At 40.2% G+C, this 22,653-nt stretch overlaps 2 protein-coding genes across 2 annotated transcripts; one reads left to right on the forward strand and one right to left on the reverse strand.

Moving 5' to 3' along the window:
* The first annotated feature begins 2,974 nt into the window (after window positions 1–2,974).
* On the forward strand, window positions 2,975–6,970 carry hddc2 (HD domain containing 2). The gene is made up of 6 exons (XM_063001740.1): window positions 2,975–3,028; window positions 4,438–4,559; window positions 4,886–4,988; window positions 5,184–5,252; window positions 5,960–6,098; window positions 6,536–6,970. The coding sequence occupies exons 1-6, from the start codon at window positions 2,984–2,986 to the stop codon at window positions 6,673–6,675; spliced, it is 618 nt and encodes a 205-aa protein (XP_062857810.1). The 5' UTR covers window positions 2,975–2,983; the 3' UTR covers window positions 6,676–6,970.
* Window positions 6,971–7,403: 433 nt separating this feature from the next.
* On the reverse strand, window positions 7,404–18,219 carry tpd52l1 (tpd52 like 1). Its single transcript, XM_063001741.1, has 6 exons — window positions 17,992–18,219; window positions 12,593–12,708; window positions 11,796–11,944; window positions 10,604–10,705; window positions 9,209–9,269; window positions 7,404–8,070 (listed from the first exon to the last, which is right to left on the reverse strand). The coding sequence occupies exons 1-6, from the start codon at window positions 18,008–18,010 to the stop codon at window positions 7,909–7,911; spliced, it is 609 nt and encodes a 202-aa protein (XP_062857811.1). The 5' UTR covers window positions 18,011–18,219; the 3' UTR covers window positions 7,404–7,908.
* Window positions 18,220–22,653: the final 4,434 nt, after the last annotated feature.

The raw sequence follows: 22,653 nt of genomic DNA on the forward strand, positions 1-22,653 counted from the left end.
TTTATTTAAACATTTTCACTAAACATTTTCACCTGGTCAGGGTAGCAGTAGAAACACTGGGCTCAAAGCAGGAATCCCCCCGACAAGGCATCAATCCATGAATTGAATCCTTCTTTGTTCCTACAACTGTCACTATTTATGTATCTTCCCTTGTTCTCTAGTTGTCATCAATTACCAAGCTGCATCATTTCTCCCCTTCTTTTTTCAGCTCAGAGAGCCGTATGGCGTATGGAGCATTACACACTGCTCTCCATTATTCACCATCTCTGTGCAGCTGCCTTCAACCAGATAGCGGAGGCTGCAGTTGGAGCAATGATAAGGAATCGCTTCAACCATTCCTACTGCTGAACAGAGCATTTTGTGTCTGTTCAGATGCCCGGTTGGTTAATAGCAGCAACTCCACTATTTTTAAAATGTAGCAGGGTGACTTGGGCCTTAACACGGAGGCACCAGGTGATATTATAGGAATGAACTTACATGCAGGAAGCTTAATCAAGGCAGAACAAATACTGTGGCTAAAAAGCAATGAAAAGAAAGCCAGTTAAACTTCCAACAGGGTGATGATTAAAAACTGATTTTGGTGATAGTCTGGGGCTCTCCTCTGCCAGCAGGTTCTTCTTGTTAACCATCACGGATTCTCAGTTCCACATCAGCAGTATTTTGTTTTCAGAACTGCACCAATCTGAACAGATTCTGCTGTTTTCTCTGATTAAAAAGATCCACTGGTGGGTTAATAATTAATCCCTAATTATTCCGCTTCATGCATGAATTTGATTTCTTCTCACGTTGGATGAAACACTTTGGATTAAAAATTCTGCCAAATAAATAAATATCGAGCTGTCCAGTAGACTGCAAATTCACCACACAGGACTTCATGACTCAATGTTTTTGGATGTGTGTTTAGACTGAATAAGATGAAATACTCACATGCTAAAGAAACATTGTAAACAGCCGACACGTCAAGGACAAAACATCTGAAGAGCTTTAAACTGTCCTCCACGACCACGGAGAGCAACAACATTAAAAGTATCAGACTTTAAACACTTGGACTCTTAGAGAAAATGTTTCCACTCTTGAGCTCATAATAAATTCACACAATGTGAATGATAAAGTTGTTACACTTCAGTTCAGTGGATGAGCTCATCACTCAGGACACTAGAATATTCACTTTGTAATACATTGTATTTTATATAACTGCATTTTTGGAGAATTATAGCTAAATAAAGATGTTTGAGGAAATACTGTACAGTGTATCTTTGATTCAGGACATTTTAGAAAACTCAAATTTATGAAAACTTGGCACTTGGAATAGCACTCTGTCCAGGGTATTCATGCCTTGTGCCCAGCAATTCCTGATAAAAAAAAAAAAAAATCTATAATCTGTTCTATTTTGGGTTGTGAATATTTTACACAGCCAAATGTATATAGACACCACTACTAATCACTGAGTATAGATGTTTCAGACATACCTATGGCGAACGAGTGTATACAGTTTTTATATATGAAAATATACAGTACATTTAACCAAGTAGCAACAGTTTGGGGAAGGATCTACCCTGTTCCTGCATAACTGTGCACCTGAGCATAAAGCTGTGTTTGAGGCCTGATATACGGCAACCCCGACCTCAACCCCATTTAACACCTTTAGCATGAATAAGTACATTGATTGTGTGCCAGGCTTTCTTCTACAACATCAGAGCCTCTTTTGAATGAACGAGCACAGAAGATTTTCACAGAAGGCTATTATAGCTGCAGAGAACATGGGGGAGGTCTGGGTCTGGGATGCTTATGGTCTTGTAACTGGCCCAGTAAGTTTATGGTTAGACGTCCACTTATTTTAGCCATTTAGTGAAAGTGACACAACTTTTAACGAGCATAGACAGAGGAACTGGTGTTCTTGAAAGTGACTATAGTGCCATCTAGTGTAAACATTACAATTGTACATAAAATATCCAAAGAAACTTGATAAGTATTAAAAATGTTTAAGATAAAAAACAAATCTATAAACTATATAAATAATAAAATCCTTTATGCATTAAACCCACATAAACCCACCAAACTGAAGCTCGGTTTTAGACACATTATGAGAACAACCAATTCACTGGAAAAGACAGCAATGCTTTAAAGAGTTAAAGGTAAAAGAGGACGAGGATGACAAGCAACAAGATGAATAGATACAATAAGAGGAACAAGTTAAAAGCCTAAAGGCCCAAACAGAACTCTTACTTACTCACTTTCTTATCTAATCAGGGTCACGAAGGGGGGGTATCCAAGCTTTTCAATGGGCGCAAGGCACACAGTAACACTCTGGATGGGGCGCCAGTCCATCACAGGGCAGACACACACGCATTGACCTAAAGGGCAAGTCAGGGTCTCCAATTAACCTGACTGCATGTTTTTGGACTGTGGGAGGAAACCGGAGCTCCCGGAGGAAACCCACGCAGACATGGGGAGAACATGCAAACGCCGCACAGAAATGACCTGGGCCGCCCCACATGGGGATCGAACCCAGGACCTTCTTGCTGTGAGGTGACAGTACTACCCACCAAGCCACCAAGCCACCAGTGCTGCCCCAGGATGTTTTAGAGAAACACAATTCATATGGTCGACAGTAGTTAGGAAGCTTCAGTACATTCACCCTGATTGTGTGAAATCCTGCAAGATACAAACTATTTTGTGCACCATTTATTTCTAGAATTTTATACATTTAGAGCATTTTTCACTTCAAAATACAAGCTGGGTGTAAAATTATTTAGTTATTAAAAATATGTAATGATTAAAAATCCTTGAATTATTAACAATTATATCACAAACATGTTAGACCTTAGGTATTTGCAAGAATGAAAAACACAGCAAAGAATTATAATAAACTTTGGGATATGAATAAGCTGTGTAACAACATTGTTTTAGAGCTTTGTGCTTTTATTTTGTAGTAGTTTGTGATGCCTGTTTTGCGCATGCGTAGTCGCGGAGGTGTACCGGCATGGAAAACATGTTACAGTTCATGAAACTAGTGGGACAGTTAAAGGTAATAAATCTGGTTAAACTGAGCATAAGATCACATTTCACTGATGTTTATTCTGAGCTCGTAGTTGATGTTTTTTATTTGTGAATTAGAGCTGAATGAATGCAGTTAAAAAGTTAAAATGAAACCTTTTAAGTGCTGCAACGTTTTATTATAATTATTCTACTAATCTATAATCTGCTTCTTTAACACAACATTCATGTTCTACTGTAAAAGTGTTAATGTTTATGTTTACAAGACTTCCTTATACACTGATCAGCCATAACATTAAAGTGGTGTGTTAGTGTGTGTTGTGCTGGTATGAGTGGATCAGACACAGCAGTGCTGCTGGAGTTTTTAAATACCGTGTCCACTCTATTAGACACTCCTGCCTAGTTGGTCCACCTTGTAGATGTAAAGTCAGAGACGATCGCTCATCTATTGCTGCTGTTTGAGTCGGTCATCTTCTAGACCTTCATCAGTGGTCACAGGATGCTGCCCACGGGGCGCTGTTGGCTGGATGTTTTTGGTTGGTGGACGATTCTCAGTCCAGCAGTGACAGTGAGGTGTTTAAAAACTCCAGCAGCGCTGCTGTGTCTGATCCACTTATACCAGCACAACACACACTAACACACCACCACCATGTCAGTGTCACTGCAGTGCTGAGAATCATCCACCACCTAAATAATACCTGCTCTGTGGTGGTCCTGTGGGGCTCCTGACCATTAAAGAACAGCATGAAAGGGGGCTAACAAAGCATGCAGAGAAACAGATGAACTACAGTCAGTAATTGTAGAACTACAAAGTGCTTCTATATGGTAAGTGAAGCTGATCAAATGGACAGTGAGTGTAGAAATAAGGAGGTGGTCATAATGTTATGGCTGATCAGTGTATATAGATGTTTAGGGTTAGGATAGGAATCATCATATCACAACACAGCTAGGGAATCGGTTTACCTCTGGGTAGTATCCGGATGGTGGGTAGCACTGTTGCCTCACAGCAAGAAGGTCCTGGGTTTGATTCCCAGGTGGAGCAGTCTGGGTCCATGTTCTAAAACAAACAGTAAATGAATGAGTATCATTTTAGTTATGGTGTTTAAGAGCAAAATAAATAGTTTAGTAAAAATAATAAGCCCACAGGTCACAGGCAGCCTTTATGTGAATGACCTGTACATGTAATCCCATGGAAAACGTATGAAGAAGTTGATTGGGCTACAAATAATGGATGCAGATTATTAAAGACTAACAAAACACATGAAACTGGACTGAAATGTAAACGGAGACCCTATACAGGTATCAAAAGATCCCAAATAAAGAAGCTACACCTGCCACCTGTCTTGGTTAGCACTTATTTTAGACATCCTGGAGTAACTCTACAACTGAAGGGTGGACGAGATTTGTTTGATTGTTCTCACTATTTTCCTTATGTTTCAGCGGGTGCCGCGGACAGGTTGGGTTTACCGGAACGTGAAGCAGCCGGAGAGTGTGTCTGATCACATGTACAGGATGGCAATGATGGCACTAACAATACAAGATCCCAGCATGGACAGAGACAGGTGGGTGAGACCACTGATAGGGTTACTTTTAAAGATCTTTTAGAAGAATGGTGTTTAATTCTGACTGCCAGTACAGATCCAGATATCTAAAATCATTAAATCATTTTCTAGGATACGCTTCAGTTTTGGTGGCTTGTGGAGGTTGTCATGTATATGTAGTTGTCATATATATTTTAACTGACTACCTGGTTCAGATGATTCAGTAATCAAAAGCCAGTATAAACCTGGTCTTGCTGGGGATTTCCAAAAACTGGATGGTAAAACTTTGATCTGGGATTGTACCAATAGGTTTACCATTTATTTTTATTTCCCTTTTTATGTTTCAGGTGTATCAAGCTGGCTTTGGTCCATGACTTAGCAGAGTGCATCGTGGGTGACATCGCTCCAGCGGACAATGTCAGCAAAGCCGAAAAACACAAAAGAGAAAAGGTTGTAAGGGTTCTGTTTTTAGAAAAGACATGTTTGAGTTTCTTTGTTTTGCAGACAGTACTAACCTATACAGAAATATTAACAGACTGTTCAGCAATTTTATTGAACTGCTTCATCAAATGCACTGCACACACACACACACACACACACACAGTCTTTTGCAGTTTGTGTTGTAATATTTTCATACACTTTCAGGAGGCGATGGTTCGAATCACAGGCCTGCTGAATGAAGATCTGCGTAAGGAGCTATACCAGTTGTGGGAGGTATGTTTGTACTCTTGTTTTGACTTTTAAACCGTTGGTTTAGACCAAGTTAAGGCTTCGGCCCATTCAGGAGTAGTTATTACTATGGTCTATACATCCTATGCAGGTGGGATTCTCAGAGCTCCAGTCAGAGTTGCAAGTACTAGCTACCTGGGATGTACTTATCTATCTATCCATCCAATTATCCATCCATCCATCCATATCTATCCTTATCCATCCAATCATTCAACCATCCATCCATCCAAACACCCATTTCTGTCCAATCATTTGTCCATACATCTAATTATCCATCCTTCCGTCCGTCCATCCATCCATCCATCCATCCATCCCATCATCCATCCATCCATCCATCCATATTGGTGCCCTTTCACTTTTTAGACCACTTTATTCTGGTCTGGGTCGCATCATGTTTTGTTTCACCAGGAAACAATAGACAGGGCTCCAATCCACCGCAGGACTGTGACATAGCCAATCATGCCTGAGTAGATGCCTGGCCGGCTGATAGCACCACTGACTTTTGAACCCTATTTTCTTTGTCTCCTTTTGACTACTTTTTAAACGACTTGCATAATTAAGAAGAGATGGATGTTGTTACTGAAACTTCAAAACAGTGCTCAAGTTGTCTGAAGTCTGAGGTGGTGAGTGATCAGTTGCTCCCCAAACAGCAGAACTGTACACAGCCAATGTCTGTCTGTATCTCTGTACAGGAGTATGAGAACCAGTCGAGCGGTGAGGCGAGGCTGGTGAAGGAACTGGATCAACTGGAGATGATCCTACAGGCTCATGAGTATGAGGAACTGGAGGGAAATCCCGGTCGACTGCAGGAATTCTTCACCTCCACTCAAGGTTTATTAACAGGCTCATTAACAGTCCGTAAAGTGGTGATAGAAATAGCTGCTTATGTTTGTGTGATAAAAACAGTCATCTAAATTTGAAATACAGTTTTCCAGGACCAGTCATAAATTGGGAATTGTTCTTTTTTAGTTCTTGCATAAATTGTTGCTGAGCCCTTGTGTTGCTGTGGCCACTCTTGCCTAGTTCCCTTGCTTCAAGCTTACTCTTCTTGGAGATGCACCACCCAATCACATTAAATGATTGACGTACTATACAGTATATGCAATAACAAAGACAAATGGGAGCCAGTTATGTTCCTCTTTCTGCAGATTTGGGTCATTTTCTGTTGATAGTTTACAGATCTTGTAATTGCTTGTATATTGATTGAAGATCTAATGCTTTAATATGATGATGTTCACTCACTACAGTACCGCTTTGTATCATTACAGGCCGTTTTCATCACCCACACGTCGTAGCTCTGGTGAAGAGTTTAAATGAGGAGCGAGAGCATCACATGGCTACAGGATCAGATCCAGGATCAGAGAAACCGACAGAACCGAACTCCAACCCAACAACAAACTGCTCATGACCTGCCTGTTTCATATCAACACATACTGTATATTAATTCTTTTTTTATTGTTTCATAATTGAGGATGGTTGGTATCCTGATCAGGGTCTCTGTCAGTGTAGAAGCACTGGATGTAAGGTGGCTATTTGAAGAAACCAGGAGCTGAAGATCAAACCCCGGTACCCTGGAAATACACTTTATTACCAGAAGTAATGCAGACACCTCCCCGATTATTACGTTCATGCGTTACAGCCACACCCATTGCTGACAGGTGTATTTATGTTTAACTATATGAAATAAAGTGTATAGCAGCCTGGACAGAGCACTGTCCTTTATATTATTGTCCACCGTTTTGGAATGGGAGGTTTAACTAGCTCCCGGTCAGATGTCCATCTAGTTTTAGATGTTTTTGGCACTTGATGTACCTGAGTCAAGTACAGACTGGGAAGGTTTTAGCTGGTAATTGTCCTCAGTTGTGGTTTAGCATTTTAGTTATGGCTAATTTGGACTTTTAGAACTTTTGGGGTTTGGTTAGGGAGCCATACAGAAGCAGTTCTACACAATCTAAATAAAACTGTGCATTAAAAAACTATTCATACATTAAAGTATAATCTGTAGAAAAGTGGTTTGGGGAACTAAATGTTCTAAATAGTCGCTGGACCCACCACAACCCTCAGTGAAATGAAGCTGTTAGTGAAAATGGACAAGCCCTGGTCACTATTATGGTCTCACCAACAAAATTCTCTGAATTTAAGGTGCACTAGTACACATTTTATTACGTTTGTTATTAAAACAAGGTAAAAAATATCTGCAGAAACTGATGAAACAGAATTGCTGAAACAATAAGACTGAAAACAACAGGCAAAATACAGAGTTAGACAGACAGTTTTACATTTCTCCTGCTGGTCAGGATAAAGACGTGCACTCATAAGCCCTTCACCATAATGTTTACTGCTCTCAAACGAAAACTTGGCAGACTCCAGCTAAATGGCTGAGATATTGTCATACCATGATTGCTGGAACAAAACATCGGCTGGTGTAGTTCACCAAAGCTGCCAAAATTCGACCCATGTACCTTTAATAAGGTAACTGATTCACCTGAGGTCAAATGGTAAAGGAAAGTTAGCACAGATGAGTTAATAACCAGATCCCTGGTAAAACGTTTGGTAATGGACCTCAGAAAGTCTGTATCAGGGAGGTAGGTGATGTCCCCTCCCGGCCACTGAGGAGCAGCAGAGCTCCATCAGGCCAGGTTCATGTCTGTAGTGAAGTGGAGTCTGGACTCAGTCGAGGGCTGCTCTTTTCTGGGATGTTAGTGTTTGTTGTTGTTTGGTCATTATGGTGAGCACTGGCCTGCGCTGCTGATGAGAGGACGTCCTCAAAACTTCCTCCACCAGGCGTTCCTCCAACCTTCGACTGCTCAGATAGCACAGAAAACAAAAACATGATCAAGAAATCATCTAATCATAATCTAATCATTTTATTTCTGAGTAAAGATGGTGGTAGCTCAGTGGTTAAGGTACTGGAATAGGAATCGGAAGGTTGCTGGTTTAATCCCCACCAGGTTACCACTGGGCACCTGAGCAAAGCCTTTAACCCTTCTTTGCTTAAATTGTATTCAGTCACAACTGTAAGTCACTTAAACTTAATAAAAGTAAATGGTAGCAATTTTAATAAATATATTTACTCAAAGCTTGTACAGTATATTGTATAATATGTTTCATATTATATTTTTACATAATTTACACACTTCAGTTGCAATCATGACAGGACAAGATTCATTAGTTCAAGTTTAATATCAAACACAGTCATGGACAATTTTCTATCTCCAATTCACCTCACTTTCACGTCTTTGGACTGTTTGGACTTTGACCGCTCGAACTGGGGATCGGTTCCTTTCTGTGTGGAGTTTGCATGTTCTCCACACAGGTTTCCTCCCACAGTCCAAAGACGTGCAAGTGAGGTGAACTGGAGATATTAAACTGTCCATGACTGTGTTTGATGAATCTTGTGTACGCAGTTACTACCTGTCCTGTCATGAATGTAACCAGTGTGTAAAACATGACGTTTAAATCCTAATAATTATATAAGATCTATCAGATGTGATGACAGACACTGTCCAAAACATATAAAAATAAAACTAATGAGCACAAGTGGTTCAGTGGAATGGTTTAAAATGACAGAAACTGAGGTCCTCGAGTGGCTAAACCTCAAAACTGTTTTATTGTTAACTTAAGAAAATCGTTCTTTCCGTGTGTACAGATAAACTTAGAGTCTGATATGAAAATGATCTTTGCCGTGCCAGTCATACATGTGAAAAAGATTGGGGATGAATACTTTAGTACAGGACTGTGTAAGGTCGGCTGATTAGTCAAACAGTCAAACAAACATCTGATGGCATTTATCCAGCAAAGACAAACAAACAAATGATTCTAAGCGTCAAACTAACAGACACTCATTAGTGGTTAACATAACCAACACTGGTCTGTCTGGAACTCAACAGTGGGTCAATATTGACCATCAGCACATCCACACCCTGCGTGGTTAAACCTACCTTAATGTTAGAGACGGTGTTTTCAACCTTCTCCTCAAAAGACCTGAAGCTGGAGGAGTTCCTGTTGAGAATAAAGACTAATATTTACATGTTACACATCAGTGCTGCCCCTTAATCTTAATGAAACTCAGGACAAACGTTGGATTGTTAATGAATTATTCATTACCTACTGTAAAACGCTATAGTATTAAACGTATGTGGACACTTGACTAAAATTCACAAGCAAGACCATCCTTATGGTGAGGTGAGGATGGGATCAGGACCATGGATTTACATTCCCTCACACCAAACCTGCCAAACCAGTTATTTAAAGATCTGTATTCGAGTACAGGGTTACAGTTGTAGCCTTGCGGTTAAGGTACTGGACTAGTAAGCAGAAGGTCACTGGTTCAAACACCACCACTGCCAGGTTGCCACTGTTGAGCCCTTGAGCAAGGCCCTTAACCCCTCAGTTGCTTAGACTGTAAGTTGCTTTGGATAAAAGCGTCTGCTAAATGCCGAAAATGTAAATGTAAGAACAGGAAAGGGCCTTTCCCAAACTAATGGCATTAAGTTAAAAGCATATATTTTACTTTATGTAAATTATATGATTTTTTTTACAAGTGTAAACTGCGTGTGGCTGAAATGCCTGAACCCAACAACTAGGAGTGGTGTCCACATACTTTTGACCTTATAGTGTAGCTAGCACAGAAAAAACATAACACGTTTTTTAAAGTTCATTCAAAAGATCCGGACATTGAATTAACTTTGCATAAAAAATCTGAACTACTATAGAATACGACTTAATTTTAAAGATTTATTAAATGTTTCATCGTCTCACGCTTTCATTTTTCTAAACTGCGTGTGAAGACCAGCGCCATGTTGGTGCTTGATTTCAGCCATGAGGTCCAAAACAGACTTTGCTAGCATCGCCAGCTGAACGTTACTCAAGTTCCTTTTGCAGGCGGTTCATATCCTAGTTGGATCCCGACCAGCTCAGGCAGTGTCTTTGGTCTGTTGTTTACTTTGTGGGTGTTTTACGGTCTCCAATAAACAGTAGTCATTTAGGATGTAGTTTAAATCTTCAGACAGTAGCTCTGTTCACAGTGTGTTAAGATACTGTGGGTGTTACGTAGTCACTTAAAATACAAATGTAATGTATTGAAGGAGACGTCATCAGTCCACGACTTATTCACAATGCCACTTCTAACCTGCCAACAATAACTAATTAACGAAAATTGCCATTTTTGGTGCTTCCCAATTAATGCAGCCTGACAAGGGATATGTGAATCATTTGTAATGTAACACTGTGTGTACTGTGCTGATAATTGGGAAAAGCAGTCGCTCCTGGTGTGTGATTTATGTAGTTCAGCAACATAACGAAAAGAGCTGAAGAGAAAAACAAAAGCACAATACCTGACATCTCCAAGCTTCCTGCTGAGGGCTGAACCCAGGGTACTGATGGCTGCTGTGGTTTTCTGTCCTGCCGTATTGAGAGTCTCGGACGTCTTTTTGTATCTGGTAAACACACGGACAATAAGATTACTTTGATAATAATAATAATTCCTATATTTTCTCTGTTTGGGTGTCCGGTGCAACCCAGTAACCCTAAGTACAAGACAGGAAACTACCCTAGACAGGGCACTGATTCACTGAGTGACACCAGTTAGTGCATTAATTTTCTTGCACCACAGGTCATTTTAGAGCAGTTGGTGGTGGGTGATTACCAAATTACACACAATAACTACAATAATAATAATAATAATAATACACACATGGCTCTATTACGGATGAACACTGTGCTGTAATAAAGTGCTTTTATTACATTTCAATCTCCACTTTAACCTGAAGCAGAGCATCATTATCATGTTCTGTTCAATAATAAAATCAGATTTATTTCTGGTCGTCCTGTGGCCGCAGTTAAATGTCGTACATGGACACCGTATGTCAGGCTGACTGGCTGATGGTGTAAAGTACACAGTAGTGGATAAAAAACAGAAATCCAGGTTTTGTCCACTATGTTATTTGAGTAATTGTGTGAATGTTGTTGGGCAGAATTGACATCTTGCTTTAAATGGAGTTGGTTCAAGGCTTTACTTACATAATACACTGTATAAAACCCATTTCCAAAAAAGCTGGGACATGTTGTATTATGCAGTAAAAACATAATAAAAAAATGATTTTATTTTAAGAACAGAAATCCATTTAGAATTTTATGGGAACAGAAAAATGTTTATCAGTGTTACTTTTCCTATTAATGAGACTTTTTAATAATTTGGGAACTGAGAACTCACAAATTGCTGCAGTTGTGCAAGTGGAATTTCGTCCATTCTTGCTTGATACGAGACTTCAGCTGCTCAACAGTCCACAGTCACTGTTTCTGATTCTCCTCTTTACAATGTGCATACATTTTTATTAGGAGACGACAGGACTACAGGTATTCATAAATGATTTTCATATTTTTAAACACACAAAATTAGCCGAATTTATGACATAATTTACATTTGTGAAAGTTTTTACTGGATAAATGTTCCAATATTTCAGTCACAGAAAAGGAAAAGAGACTTTTGGCTGTAACCGTGTGCATCTTATAAACACATGAACTTACACTGTGTTCGACTGAACGTCGGTCCAGCTCCTGCCCAGGTTCTGTCTCAGTTCACCTAATGCTGTGATGCCCAGCCTGTGTTTCAGCTCAGCATGACGCCTCTCTTTGGAGGCCAGCACTTGTTTTAACATGAAGATTTCTTCCTCCAGCTGACAAGAGAAACAACTTTGAGTGATAAACAGTCTACCTCAAGGATTGTTTTTGATTCTTACAGTGTCTGTATCAGCAGATATAGCAGGTGATCAACAGAAACACGTTTCTCATTAGTTTTGTACTTGAGGTGCCAAACTGTTGCTGCTACCACACAAGGAAGGTTTGTAGCTACAAGTTTAGCATCATGCAAATAATAAACAGCAAAATAAATGTGTAGTAAAAATGGATCAGAATCAATTCCATTTTATTTATATATAGACTATACACCACAAAGTATGTAAAAAGGTCTCATAATTGTTACATTTACATTTTCTGCATTTAGCGGACGCTTTTTATTCAAACCGACCTAGAGTACTATGACAGTATACTGTCCAAGCAATTGAGGGTTAAAGGCCTTGCTCGAGACAACAGTGCCAACGGTGGCAACCTGGCAGTAGTGAGGCTTGAACAAGTGACCTTTCCATTACTAGTACAGCACCTCAACCACTAGGCTACAACTCTCCATTGTTGAGTTCAAGTGTTTCAGCTACACCCATTGCTAAGAGGTGTATAATAATATCTATTGTTTAAAATATTTTAGGACTCCTGATGAACTAAGAGAAAACAGTGTGTGCATTTGCTTTTTTTGCTAATGGGAGAAGTACCTTAGTCAGCTGATTGTTCATTTCCTCTCTCTCCTCCTCTGTTATGCTATTGTCAAAGTTCACCTCTGACCCCGTGTCCTCCTCCGCTTCCTGTTGAGGCTCTTTCTCCAACAGCCCTGATAGAGAAAGCCAAGAAAATACCATGTTCATTTACTCACTGCTTCTTATGTACAGCTTGTTGGGTATTAATAATTGGAAACCAACACTATACTGATTTCAGCTTTAGTTTGGGTATCTGGGCTGCATGAGTTTGGGGGAGTGAGAGGTTGGGTTTCATTTGGATCCATTTGTTTTTCTTTGCGGTCCAAGGTTCTGTCAAAAATCTTCGCCAGCTCCAAATGTCAAAGGCATAAATCAGGAGTCTCTGAATGAAAACACTTGATTTACCCTCTCGAGGTTGAAGACGGCAAGTCGAGGCTGCCGTGCCAACAATGCTGCTCCTACTAGATGTGATGGAAACTTGGCGTGTTTGCACCAAAAATGTCCAGAACTTACAACAGACTTTATCACAGACTGGACTGAACAATTTTTTTTGCAAGTTATAACTTTCAGTTCAATTTATTTTTGTGGTTGTATGGTTTGTGTAAATCCTATTTATTTAAAGTTTCCTCCAGGCCACCCAAGAAGGACGGGGGTCCCTGCTGAGTCTGATTCCTCTTAAGGTTTCTTCCTGTAATTTTAGAGGAGTTTTTCCTTGCCACAGTCACCCTCGGCTTGCTCAATTGGGGTTTTTGGATTCTGTAAAGTTGCCTTAAAACAGTGTTCATTGTAAAAACGCTATATAAATTAATTTGACTTGACTTGATTTTTGATACGTGTTTTCTCTTATTTCCCCAGCACGTCTGTAACTGTTGCTCCCACAGAAGTCTGTTTCTCTTCTGCATTCCTATTTTTGTTATTATGTCGCAACATGGAAATGCACCGTGGTCGTATTTTAGCTGTGTAAACGAGCTGTTGTAAAGGAGAGAGAGGACGGGGTGGATTCCAACGGCCCTAAAGTAGTGAACAAATTTAGCTGCTTTGTTCTGGTGTTCTGTTCAAATCCAAGTGTGTTTAATGTTTATACGGTCATTTTGGGTGCTGCACAGAATCAGAGTCCTGTGGATCTGGATTTGATCCTGGTTATACCGGCACTAACAGGCTTGAAAGATGAAAAAGAAGCTGGATGAATACTTTTTAATATTGCCAAAGTGGCACTCAGGTGGCACAGCCGTAAGACACGCTAGCACACCAGAGCTGATGTTTCGAACTCGTTGTTTTGAATCAGCTCTGCAATTTGGCAGGCTGGGCGCCTACATGAACCACGATTGACTGTTGTTCATACAGGGTGGGAGCCGGACGGGACCTCATAACTGAGGCAATTACGACCTCTGCTGGCTGATTGATGGTGCTGCACAGAGTCGAGGAGTGTGGCTCTCCGTACACAAAGCTGATCCGCATAGGAACTCGCCTCGCTCAGGTGAGAAGATGCAGTCGGCTACTGCACACATGTCGGAGAGGGCGTGTGTTAGTCACGGCTCTCCTCAACCAGGGTGAAGATCAACATCAGTATAGAGAAAGCGTAATGCAATCGGGTAATTAGATATGCTAAAGTTGTGAGAAAAAGGGGAGAGCATTTTTTATGTATGACTGTGTTTATTTCTGTAATCAGTCGTATCAGTGGCCTTCACACTGTTTACTTGTTCTGTCAGTAGCTTTTCTGGCTCTATTGACCATTTTCACCACAAACAATGAATAGTTACAAGCGCCGGCATTCACATCAGGTCGAGGTGATCTGTGACACACACGTGAATCTCCTACCTGTCTGGAGAGTCCCTTTTTTATACGGTTAGAAAAAAGGAGGTGAAAAGACAACATGAACTGCAGGATATCTACAGTGAGCGCGGGTAAAGCTCAACACTAAGGTCATTCACACATCATGCAAATGTTTAGCACCAAACACACAGCTTGAACTGTATGGCAGACTCTGTATAGTAATACACTTGGAATGAGTGAAGTCACGAGATGTGACTTGTGTTTGGTCGAATGGTCATGCTGGCCTCAGGTCAGTCATATGCTTTCCCAGAAAAGCTGGCTACAGAAATGTAATTTAAAGAAACAGCCCCCAGTTTACTGTAACTAGATTAAAACCTTATCTTCTGACCTTGGTTATGTTCTGTGTTCACACTTGGCATGTTTGATTAGCGACAAAGGGTGCATTTTAATAAAATATCAAATAAAATAATAATAAAATGAATTCCTGACGAGTATGGTGATATTTTTTTTAGTACAACCTTCATGTAAACACATTTTAAAGTGGAATCAATGTACATAATACCTACATTTACAAAGAACATGCCGTGATTTTATGTCGAGAACCTAAAGAACGATTATTTATTCATTGTACAAACCACAAATGTGGAAGTAAAACTGGAAGCAGGCGTGACACAGCAGATCAGAAACTGAAGCTGAAATGAGGCTGGATTTCACACCAGGACAGTGAATCAGAATGGACTGAAATTAACGATTAAAACTAGGGATGTACAGTGCACCAGAAGACAGTTAAAAATCGGTGCACATGTGCCACGATACAAATTCATTTAAGATGAATCGATATTCACTTTAAACAGCACTGGCACTGGCTTTTCACCTTGCCTGGTTGACGGCACTTCACAAAGTTGCTAGGTAGGGGATTTTCCAGCCAAATGTATTTATGTGAGGATATTTTCTTTATTTGTATTATTCATTTATTTATATCAGGGGTGCACAACATACGACCGCGGGCCAGACACGGCCCGGCAAAACTCTCAATCCGACCCACCAAATGAAGTGCTGATGCATTTTTAAATAAATGATGCTGTCACTTCAAATTCACCGGGTAATTCCAAGAAATTGAGACTGAAATTGCGACTGAAAAGTGACTGCTAAATTAAGTAAATTTAAATTACTTCAGCTGTGCCATGTCTTTGTCCAAACCAAGTACAAGTAAAAAAAGAAAAGTGGATCTCGAGCATAGGAAATGTAACCCTGAATGGACATACAAGTAGTTTTTTATGCAACAGGCCATGGCGTTTTCTCATGTCTGGCGTCCTTGGAATGCATGGCAGTGGCCTTCGTATAATTTACGAAGGCATTACGAAACAAAACACCCAAAACTCGGCGATCTCCGAGGTGAGGACAGAAAGCAAAAGATTGAAGCACTAAAAGACCACCACATCAGTTGGTGTCAGAAATATGCAATATCTACCATTGACCAAGACGTTTCTTGTAAGTACCTGATTTTTTACAAATTTGTGCACCACCGCTTTATATAATGTTGGATTTGTTTTAAAATTTCCTTTCAGTTTTTCAATAAGCATTATTTGGCATAGTTTGTACCTACCTCAGAAATAAACCTTTATTTATTAGATAAATAAAAGATAAGCACAAATACAGTATTTTATTTTATTTTTTAAGAGAAATAATAAAAGGAAACTTTGTCATAATTTGTCTTCAATTTCATTTTGTTTAAAAAAATCGGGAAAAAATCGTATCGTGAACCCAGTATCATAAATCGTATCGCATCGTGGGTAGAGTGTATCGTTACATCCCTAATTAAAACGAAGCTTTCTAAACGGCTCTCAGTCTTTTGGCATCTGTGGGCCGAACCTAAATATGCTGAGATCATTCAAATGGAATAATTATTCCAATGCCCTGGGTCACCTGTAGCCACCGATAATGCAATTCACGTCTTAATGTTGTCAATCCAGGTTATTCTTGATCTTCCACAAGTTTAATGTGATGTGGGTTCCTCAGTACATGTGCAAAGTATCGTAACTTGAATGTGTGATGATTCAGTAGCTCATTTTCTGTCCTGGCCATCTTGTAAGCTTGCTCAGTGGTCGTTATCTTCCTCCATATTAGCCAATATTTATTTTGGCGGTTGCAAATATTGCATTTAATGTTATGTTTACTTTTCAACAGGTCTTTTCTGTGTGTGTACACAGTAGAAGTAAAAACACTGTGAGGTATTAACTCTATTCAGTTCTACTCAATCCAGCAACAGTTATACACCGATCAGCCTTAACATTAAAACCACCTCTTTGTTTCTACACTCACTGTCCATTTTATCAGCTCCACTTACCATATAGAAGCACTTTGTAGTTCTACAATTACTGACTGTAGTCCATCTGTTTCTCTGCATAATTTTTTAGCCCCCTTTCACCCTGTTCTTCAATGGTCAGGACTCTCACAGAGCAGGTACAGTATTATTTGGGTGGTGGATCATTCTCAGCACTGCAGTGTAAGTGACATGGTGGTGGTGTGTTAGTGTGTGTTGTGCTGGTATGAGTGGATCAGACACAGCAGCGCTGATGGAGTTTTTAAACATCGTGTCCACTCACTGTCCACTCTATTAGACACTCCTACCTAGATGGTCCACCTTGTAGATGTAAAGTCAGTGACTGCTGGTCATCTTGTTGACCTTCATCAGTGGTCACAGTACGCTGCCCATGGAGCGCTGTTGGCTGGATATTTTTGATTGGTGGACTATTCTCAGTCCAGCAGGAACAGTGAGGTGCTTAAAAACTCCAGCAGCGCTGCTGTGTCTGATCCACTCATACCAGCACAACACACACTAACACACCACCACCATGTCAGTGTCACTGCAGTGCTGAGAATCATCCACCACCCAAATAATAAACCAAGCACACCATTGTTTTTCTTGTGAAATTCTCAATAAGTTTGATGTGTCACATGACCCTCTTCCCATTGAAAAAACTAAAGTTGGATCCAAAATGGCCGACTTCAAAATGGCCGCCATGGTCACCACCCATCTTGAAAAGTTTCCCCCCTCCCATATACTAATGTGCCACAAACAGGAAGTTAATATCACCAACCATTCCCATTTTATTTAGGTGTATCCATATAAATGGCCCACCCTGTAGAACTACAAAGTGCTTCTATATGGTAAGTGGAGCTGATAAAATGGACAGTGAGTGTAGAAACAAGGAGGTGGTTTTAATGTTATGGATGATCAGTGTATATCGTACATGTTCTAAATGTTCTGTAAGCGCTTTACATTAAATATGTCATCAGCACCTATTAGACTTGCAAGCTTATATCAGCATTTTCACTGTATTTTGACTGTATTTATTTCTTTCTGTTTTTAAAATAATTTAATATAAAGTAACTTTGAATGAACATTTGCAGAATGTTGGTTTAATGAAGAAACTGTTCACTTCTTTCCTATTTTAAAATAAACAAAGTATACTATATGTTTATGGGTGCCCAAACTTTTGCACATAACTTTTGACATTCTAAATGTCACTGACCCCAGTAAAACAAAGTAAGCACTGACCTCTACATCTTACAACAGTGTACAAAAGTCCACCAGCAGTAATGACCAGTCTAAATAAAATAAAAGACATGTTAAAGCTCACCTTGATGTCTGCGCTCCATGTCACTGCAGTGAAGGTTTCAGTTATCAGAGCAGAGCTGTTATTACAGGTCAGTCTTACACTCAACTGCTGGTTAATCCACACACACACACACACACACACACACACACACACACACACACACACACACACACACACACACACACACACACACACACACACACACACACACACACACACACACACACACACACACACACACACACACACACAGCACAGTGTTGCCAAATCTACACAAATCAAGCAAGGATGCTAGATAACTCAATATACAGTATGTGTGCAGATTAATTAACCTACATTGGAATTCTTATTTAGTTATCTTTGCATCCAGGGTTCAAATCTCAGAGGTGCTATCGGCCGGTCGGGCGTCTGCATGGACATCATTGGCTAATGTCTGGTAGGAACCTGGCCACTGGAAGGTGTGCTTTTTGGTATTCGGTCCAAAATGATCCACTGTGGCAACTCCTAAAAATAAGGGAGCAGCCAAAGGCTCCAGGTCCTTTCTGTGTGGGGTTTGCATGTTCTCCCCGTGCCTGTGTTGGTTTCCTCCGGGTGCTCTGGTTTCCTCCGACAGTCCAAAGAAAAAAAATTAGATACACTAAAAGTCCCCCTAGATATGAAAGTTTGTGTGTGTGTGTGTGTGTGTTTGCCCTGTGATAAACGACCTGTCCAGGGTGATTCCTGACTTTCTCCGGGTGAACTGTACCCACCGCGACCCTATATAGGATAAAGCGGTGGTAAATCAGACAATGATTGAATGAATTTAATTGAATGAGTAAAGTTGTGGCCTAGTGGTTAAGGTACTGGACTAGTAATCCAAAGGTGGCTGGTTCAAGCCCCACTACTGCCAGGTTGCCACTGTTGGCCCTTAAGCAAGGCCTTTAACCCTCAGTTGCTTAGACTGTATAATGTAAGTCGCTTTGGACAAAAGCGTCTGCTAAATGCCTAAAATGTAAATAAATAAATAATAATAATATTAACAGTAGGCAGATATTATACCAATCTGGCAACCTGGAGAGGAAGGCGGACACTAGAGCCACACAGAATCTCGGTTGTAAACCAATCGAGTTTACAGAACTAAACAATCGTGTTATTAAATATTAAACATATTAGCGTCGATTGTGGGTTCATTGTGAGTTTGAATGTTTATTTAAAACATATATATTAAGATTTTTTTTTATCGAAATAAGTGTAATTGCAGCATTTAAATTTAAAGCAACTGCGCCACCTGCTGTTAAAATGATGCCCCAATAGGTTCGTTTGTGTAGATTATTAATACAAAAACTTAATACATTATTATTGTTTTTATATACAATTGATTCAGAAAATAATCAGAAGCAATGAGTTTTATTTTATTCTGTAATGGATTTGGATTCGAGTTGATTTTATACATTTTATTCAACTTTGACACAAAGGCAGCACCACAGAACACTACCTTATCCTCACTGTGAAGCGTGGTGGTGGATGTGTCACCTAATACAACTTTTTTTCTACACTCCTCCTAATTACTGAATAATTATGCCACACCTATTGCTAACAGGTATGTGACATTAATCCTCATTCAGTCATTCATTGTCTGTTTTATCACCACTTCATCCAGGTCCAGGTTGGGCAAAAGGCAGGAAACATCCAGGACAGGTCGCCGGTCCATCACGGGGTCGACACACACACACACATTCCAACTGACCTGACTGCATGTCTTTGGACTTTGGAAGAAAGCTGCAGCACCCAAGGGACATGTGGACACTGGGAGAACATGCAAACTCCACACACTTTTACCTGCGATGCTAATTTGAACATGTAGATTTGTTTTATTTATTTATTTATTAGGATTTTAACGTCATGTTTTACACTTTGGTTATATTCATGACAGAAACGGTTGTTACTCATTACACAAGATTTATCAGTTCACAAGTTTAATGTCAAAACTTTGTCATTGTCATGGACAATCTTGTATCTCCAATTAACCTGAGGGCGGCACAGTGGCTAAGTGGGTAGCACTGTCACCTCACAGTAAGAAGGTCCTGGGTTCGATCCCCAGGCAGGGCGGTCCGGGCCCTTTCTGTGTGGCGTTTGCATGTTCGCCTTGTGTCTGTGCGGGTTTCCTCCGGGAGCTCCGGTTTCCTCCTACAGTCCAAGAACATGCAGTCAGGTTAATTGGAGACACTAAATTGCCCTATAAGTGAATGGGTGTGTGTATGTGTGTGTGTCTGCCCTGCGATGGACTGGTGCCCCGTCCAGGGTGTTACTGTGTGCCTTGCGCCCATTGAAAAGCTGGGATAGGCTCCAGCACCTGCGTGTTTTTGGACTGTGGGAGGAAACAGGAGCTTTGAGAGGAAACCCACACAGACACGGGGAGAACATGCAAACTCTAAACATGTAAATAAGCCAAAGCAGCCTGTATTAACATGAAGACCAGGTTTGAAAGTTCAGAAAACATCTCCTGTAGCTTCACCATCCTGATGTGGACAGGAAAGAGAACATGTGTAATCAACTGCTGTCCAAAACTCTTGGCTGGGTGGAATGAAGTGAAACCGCTGGTTCATTCACAGCATCTGCTATTGTGCTGTGTGTCTAAACAAACACTTAACCAGAAGCACCAGAATGATCTGATACACAAAGTATTCAGTTCTGTAGCTGCCACGCCTTTGTCTCGTACAGCGACATTTCCTCCGGGTGCTCCGGTTTCCTCCCACAGTACAAAGACGTGCAAGTGAGGTGAACTAGAGATACAAGATTGTCCATGACTGTGTTCGATATTATCTTGTGTAAAAAATGTAAAACATGACATTAAAATCCTAATAAACAAACAAACAGAAAGGACCCGGACGGCCCCACCTGGGGATCGAACCCAGGACCTTCTTGCTGTGAGGCGACAGTGCTACCCACCAAGCCACCATGCCGCCTGTACATACACTGTACGGACAAATGTCTGTCGGCGCTTGACCATGAGCTTGATGGACCATGAGTGATTCCACATTTATTTTGTTTTACATCATCGTTTACATTTTTTGAACAATCTGGTCCCACCGTGGTTTACAAAATGTAACATAAAGCCTCCACAAAGGGGCGTTCAAGTACAAGTTTATTTAATTATTATTGTTTTTCTCTGCGACCCATCTGGGTTTGAAAAGCCCTGTTTTACATGATGCTTCATAAAGCCAGAATGATCAGATATTAAACTAATGGAGTTGTGTCGCACATATCTGTGGTTTGTTGGTTGACGATCCTCTAAGTGTTGTGGGATTGTAAACACAAATCATCTGGAGACGATATCAAAACAAAAACGTACCATTTTACCTGGACAGTATGGCTTCTGTGTCATGTGATTGTCTTTTATTGTTGGCACCGGATGCCAAAAACGACATTAGCATGATATTTAACATGTAGTAATAATCCATGAACAAACCTTGGCATTTTAAAAGGTCCATTAAAACCACAGTTCCACATGGCATAGACAGGTAAGTGCTGTCTGAAACCGGGAGGTAAAGTGCAGTAGCGTACAGGGTTAAGCATCGTATTAGGATTCCAGGATGAACAAGAAAAAAAAATACATATCACGATGTAATTAATCCTGACACACTCATTCATAAAAATACAAGGACTGTGCGAAGTTCTCGTACATGAACCACAGTGTCCTCGGGAGTCTTTGGAAAGTCTGCATGAACTCACTGGCAAAACAAATGCAAATGAATAAAAAATCCCTTGAATAAAAGTCCGTCCCCGATTAAAACATTAAAAGGCACATTGGAAAAATAATTCCAAAAAATAATAATACATAATACATAATACCACCAAAAGCGGCCCCGTCTGGGCGTTTGGCTCACACGGACAGCGTTTTAAAACGAGTGCAGCAGCAGCTTTACATGAATGTTCATGCGCTTGCACTGTGACCTTTTTCATCTGTAATTCTCGGTAGGATCTGATAAACAGCAGATCACAGCATCGCAGGAGTGAGGAGGGTGTACGAGTCGAAGAGCACTCCCTGAGAATCAAAGTGCTAGAAACGTCCCTGCCTGGATGTGTCCACAGTGAGGAAAGTTCATTATTTAATATACTTTAAGTGCATATGAATACAATATATATGTGTATATATATTAGGGCTGTCGAAGTTAACGCGATAATAACGCATTAACGCAATCTCAATTTAACGCGATTAAAAAAAATAGTGCCGTTAACGCAAATTCTAGTTCATGTTGAGACTTGACTGGTAGAACCAACGTTTTAATGTCGGACTTGCCACCGTTGTTCATTTGCGGTTTGTTAAAATAATATAACTGAGCGTCGTAGGGATGCACTTGCATAATAAAGAAATAAATACACGGTATATTCACAAGTTGTCGGGAGCAAAACACTTCATTAACTTAATCTGTTACGGCACTGAATACCGGAGTCAAGCACGCTAGTCCATGAACTATGGAAGCCCCAAAAGGGTCAAAACACACTCACTTCGTGTAGAAACGTCCACTTTTCACATTTCACTTAAAAAACCTTGTTTTCTATAACATTTACACAGATTTTATTTAATGCGATTAATCGCGATTAACTATATGAAATTCTGAGATTAATCGCGATTAAAATTTTTAATCGTTTGACAGCCCTAATATATATATATATACCGAACAGGCTTAACATTATGACCAT

Source organism: Trichomycterus rosablanca, chromosome 9 (assembly GCF_030014385.1).
Source record: "Trichomycterus rosablanca isolate fTriRos1 chromosome 9, fTriRos1.hap1, whole genome shotgun sequence".
Lineage (NCBI taxonomy): Eukaryota > Metazoa > Chordata > Actinopteri > Siluriformes > Trichomycteridae > Trichomycterus > Trichomycterus rosablanca.

Excerpts from the sequence above, each read along its gene's own strand:
- hddc2 (XM_063001740.1), top strand. The coding sequence starts at position 2,984 with ATGGAAAACATGTTACAGTTCATGAAACTAGTGGGACAGTTAAAG. Across the intron at positions 4,560-4,885 it reads CCCAGCATGGACAGAGACAG|GTGTATCAAGCTGGCTTTGG; the intron begins GTGGGTGAGACC and ends TTTATGTTTCAG. Across the intron at positions 6,099-6,535 it reads ATTCTTCACCTCCACTCAAG|GCCGTTTTCATCACCCACAC; the intron begins GTTTATTAACAG and ends GTATCATTACAG.
- tpd52l1 (XM_063001741.1), bottom strand. Across the intron at positions 11,945-12,592 it reads TGAACAATCAGCTGACTAAG|CTGGAGGAAGAAATCTTCAT; the intron begins GTACTTCTCCCA and ends TTCTCTTGTCAG. Across the intron at positions 8,071-9,208 it reads ACACCGTCTCTAACATTAAG|TCGAAGGTTGGAGGAACGCC; the intron begins GTAGGTTTAACC and ends CTATCTGAGCAG.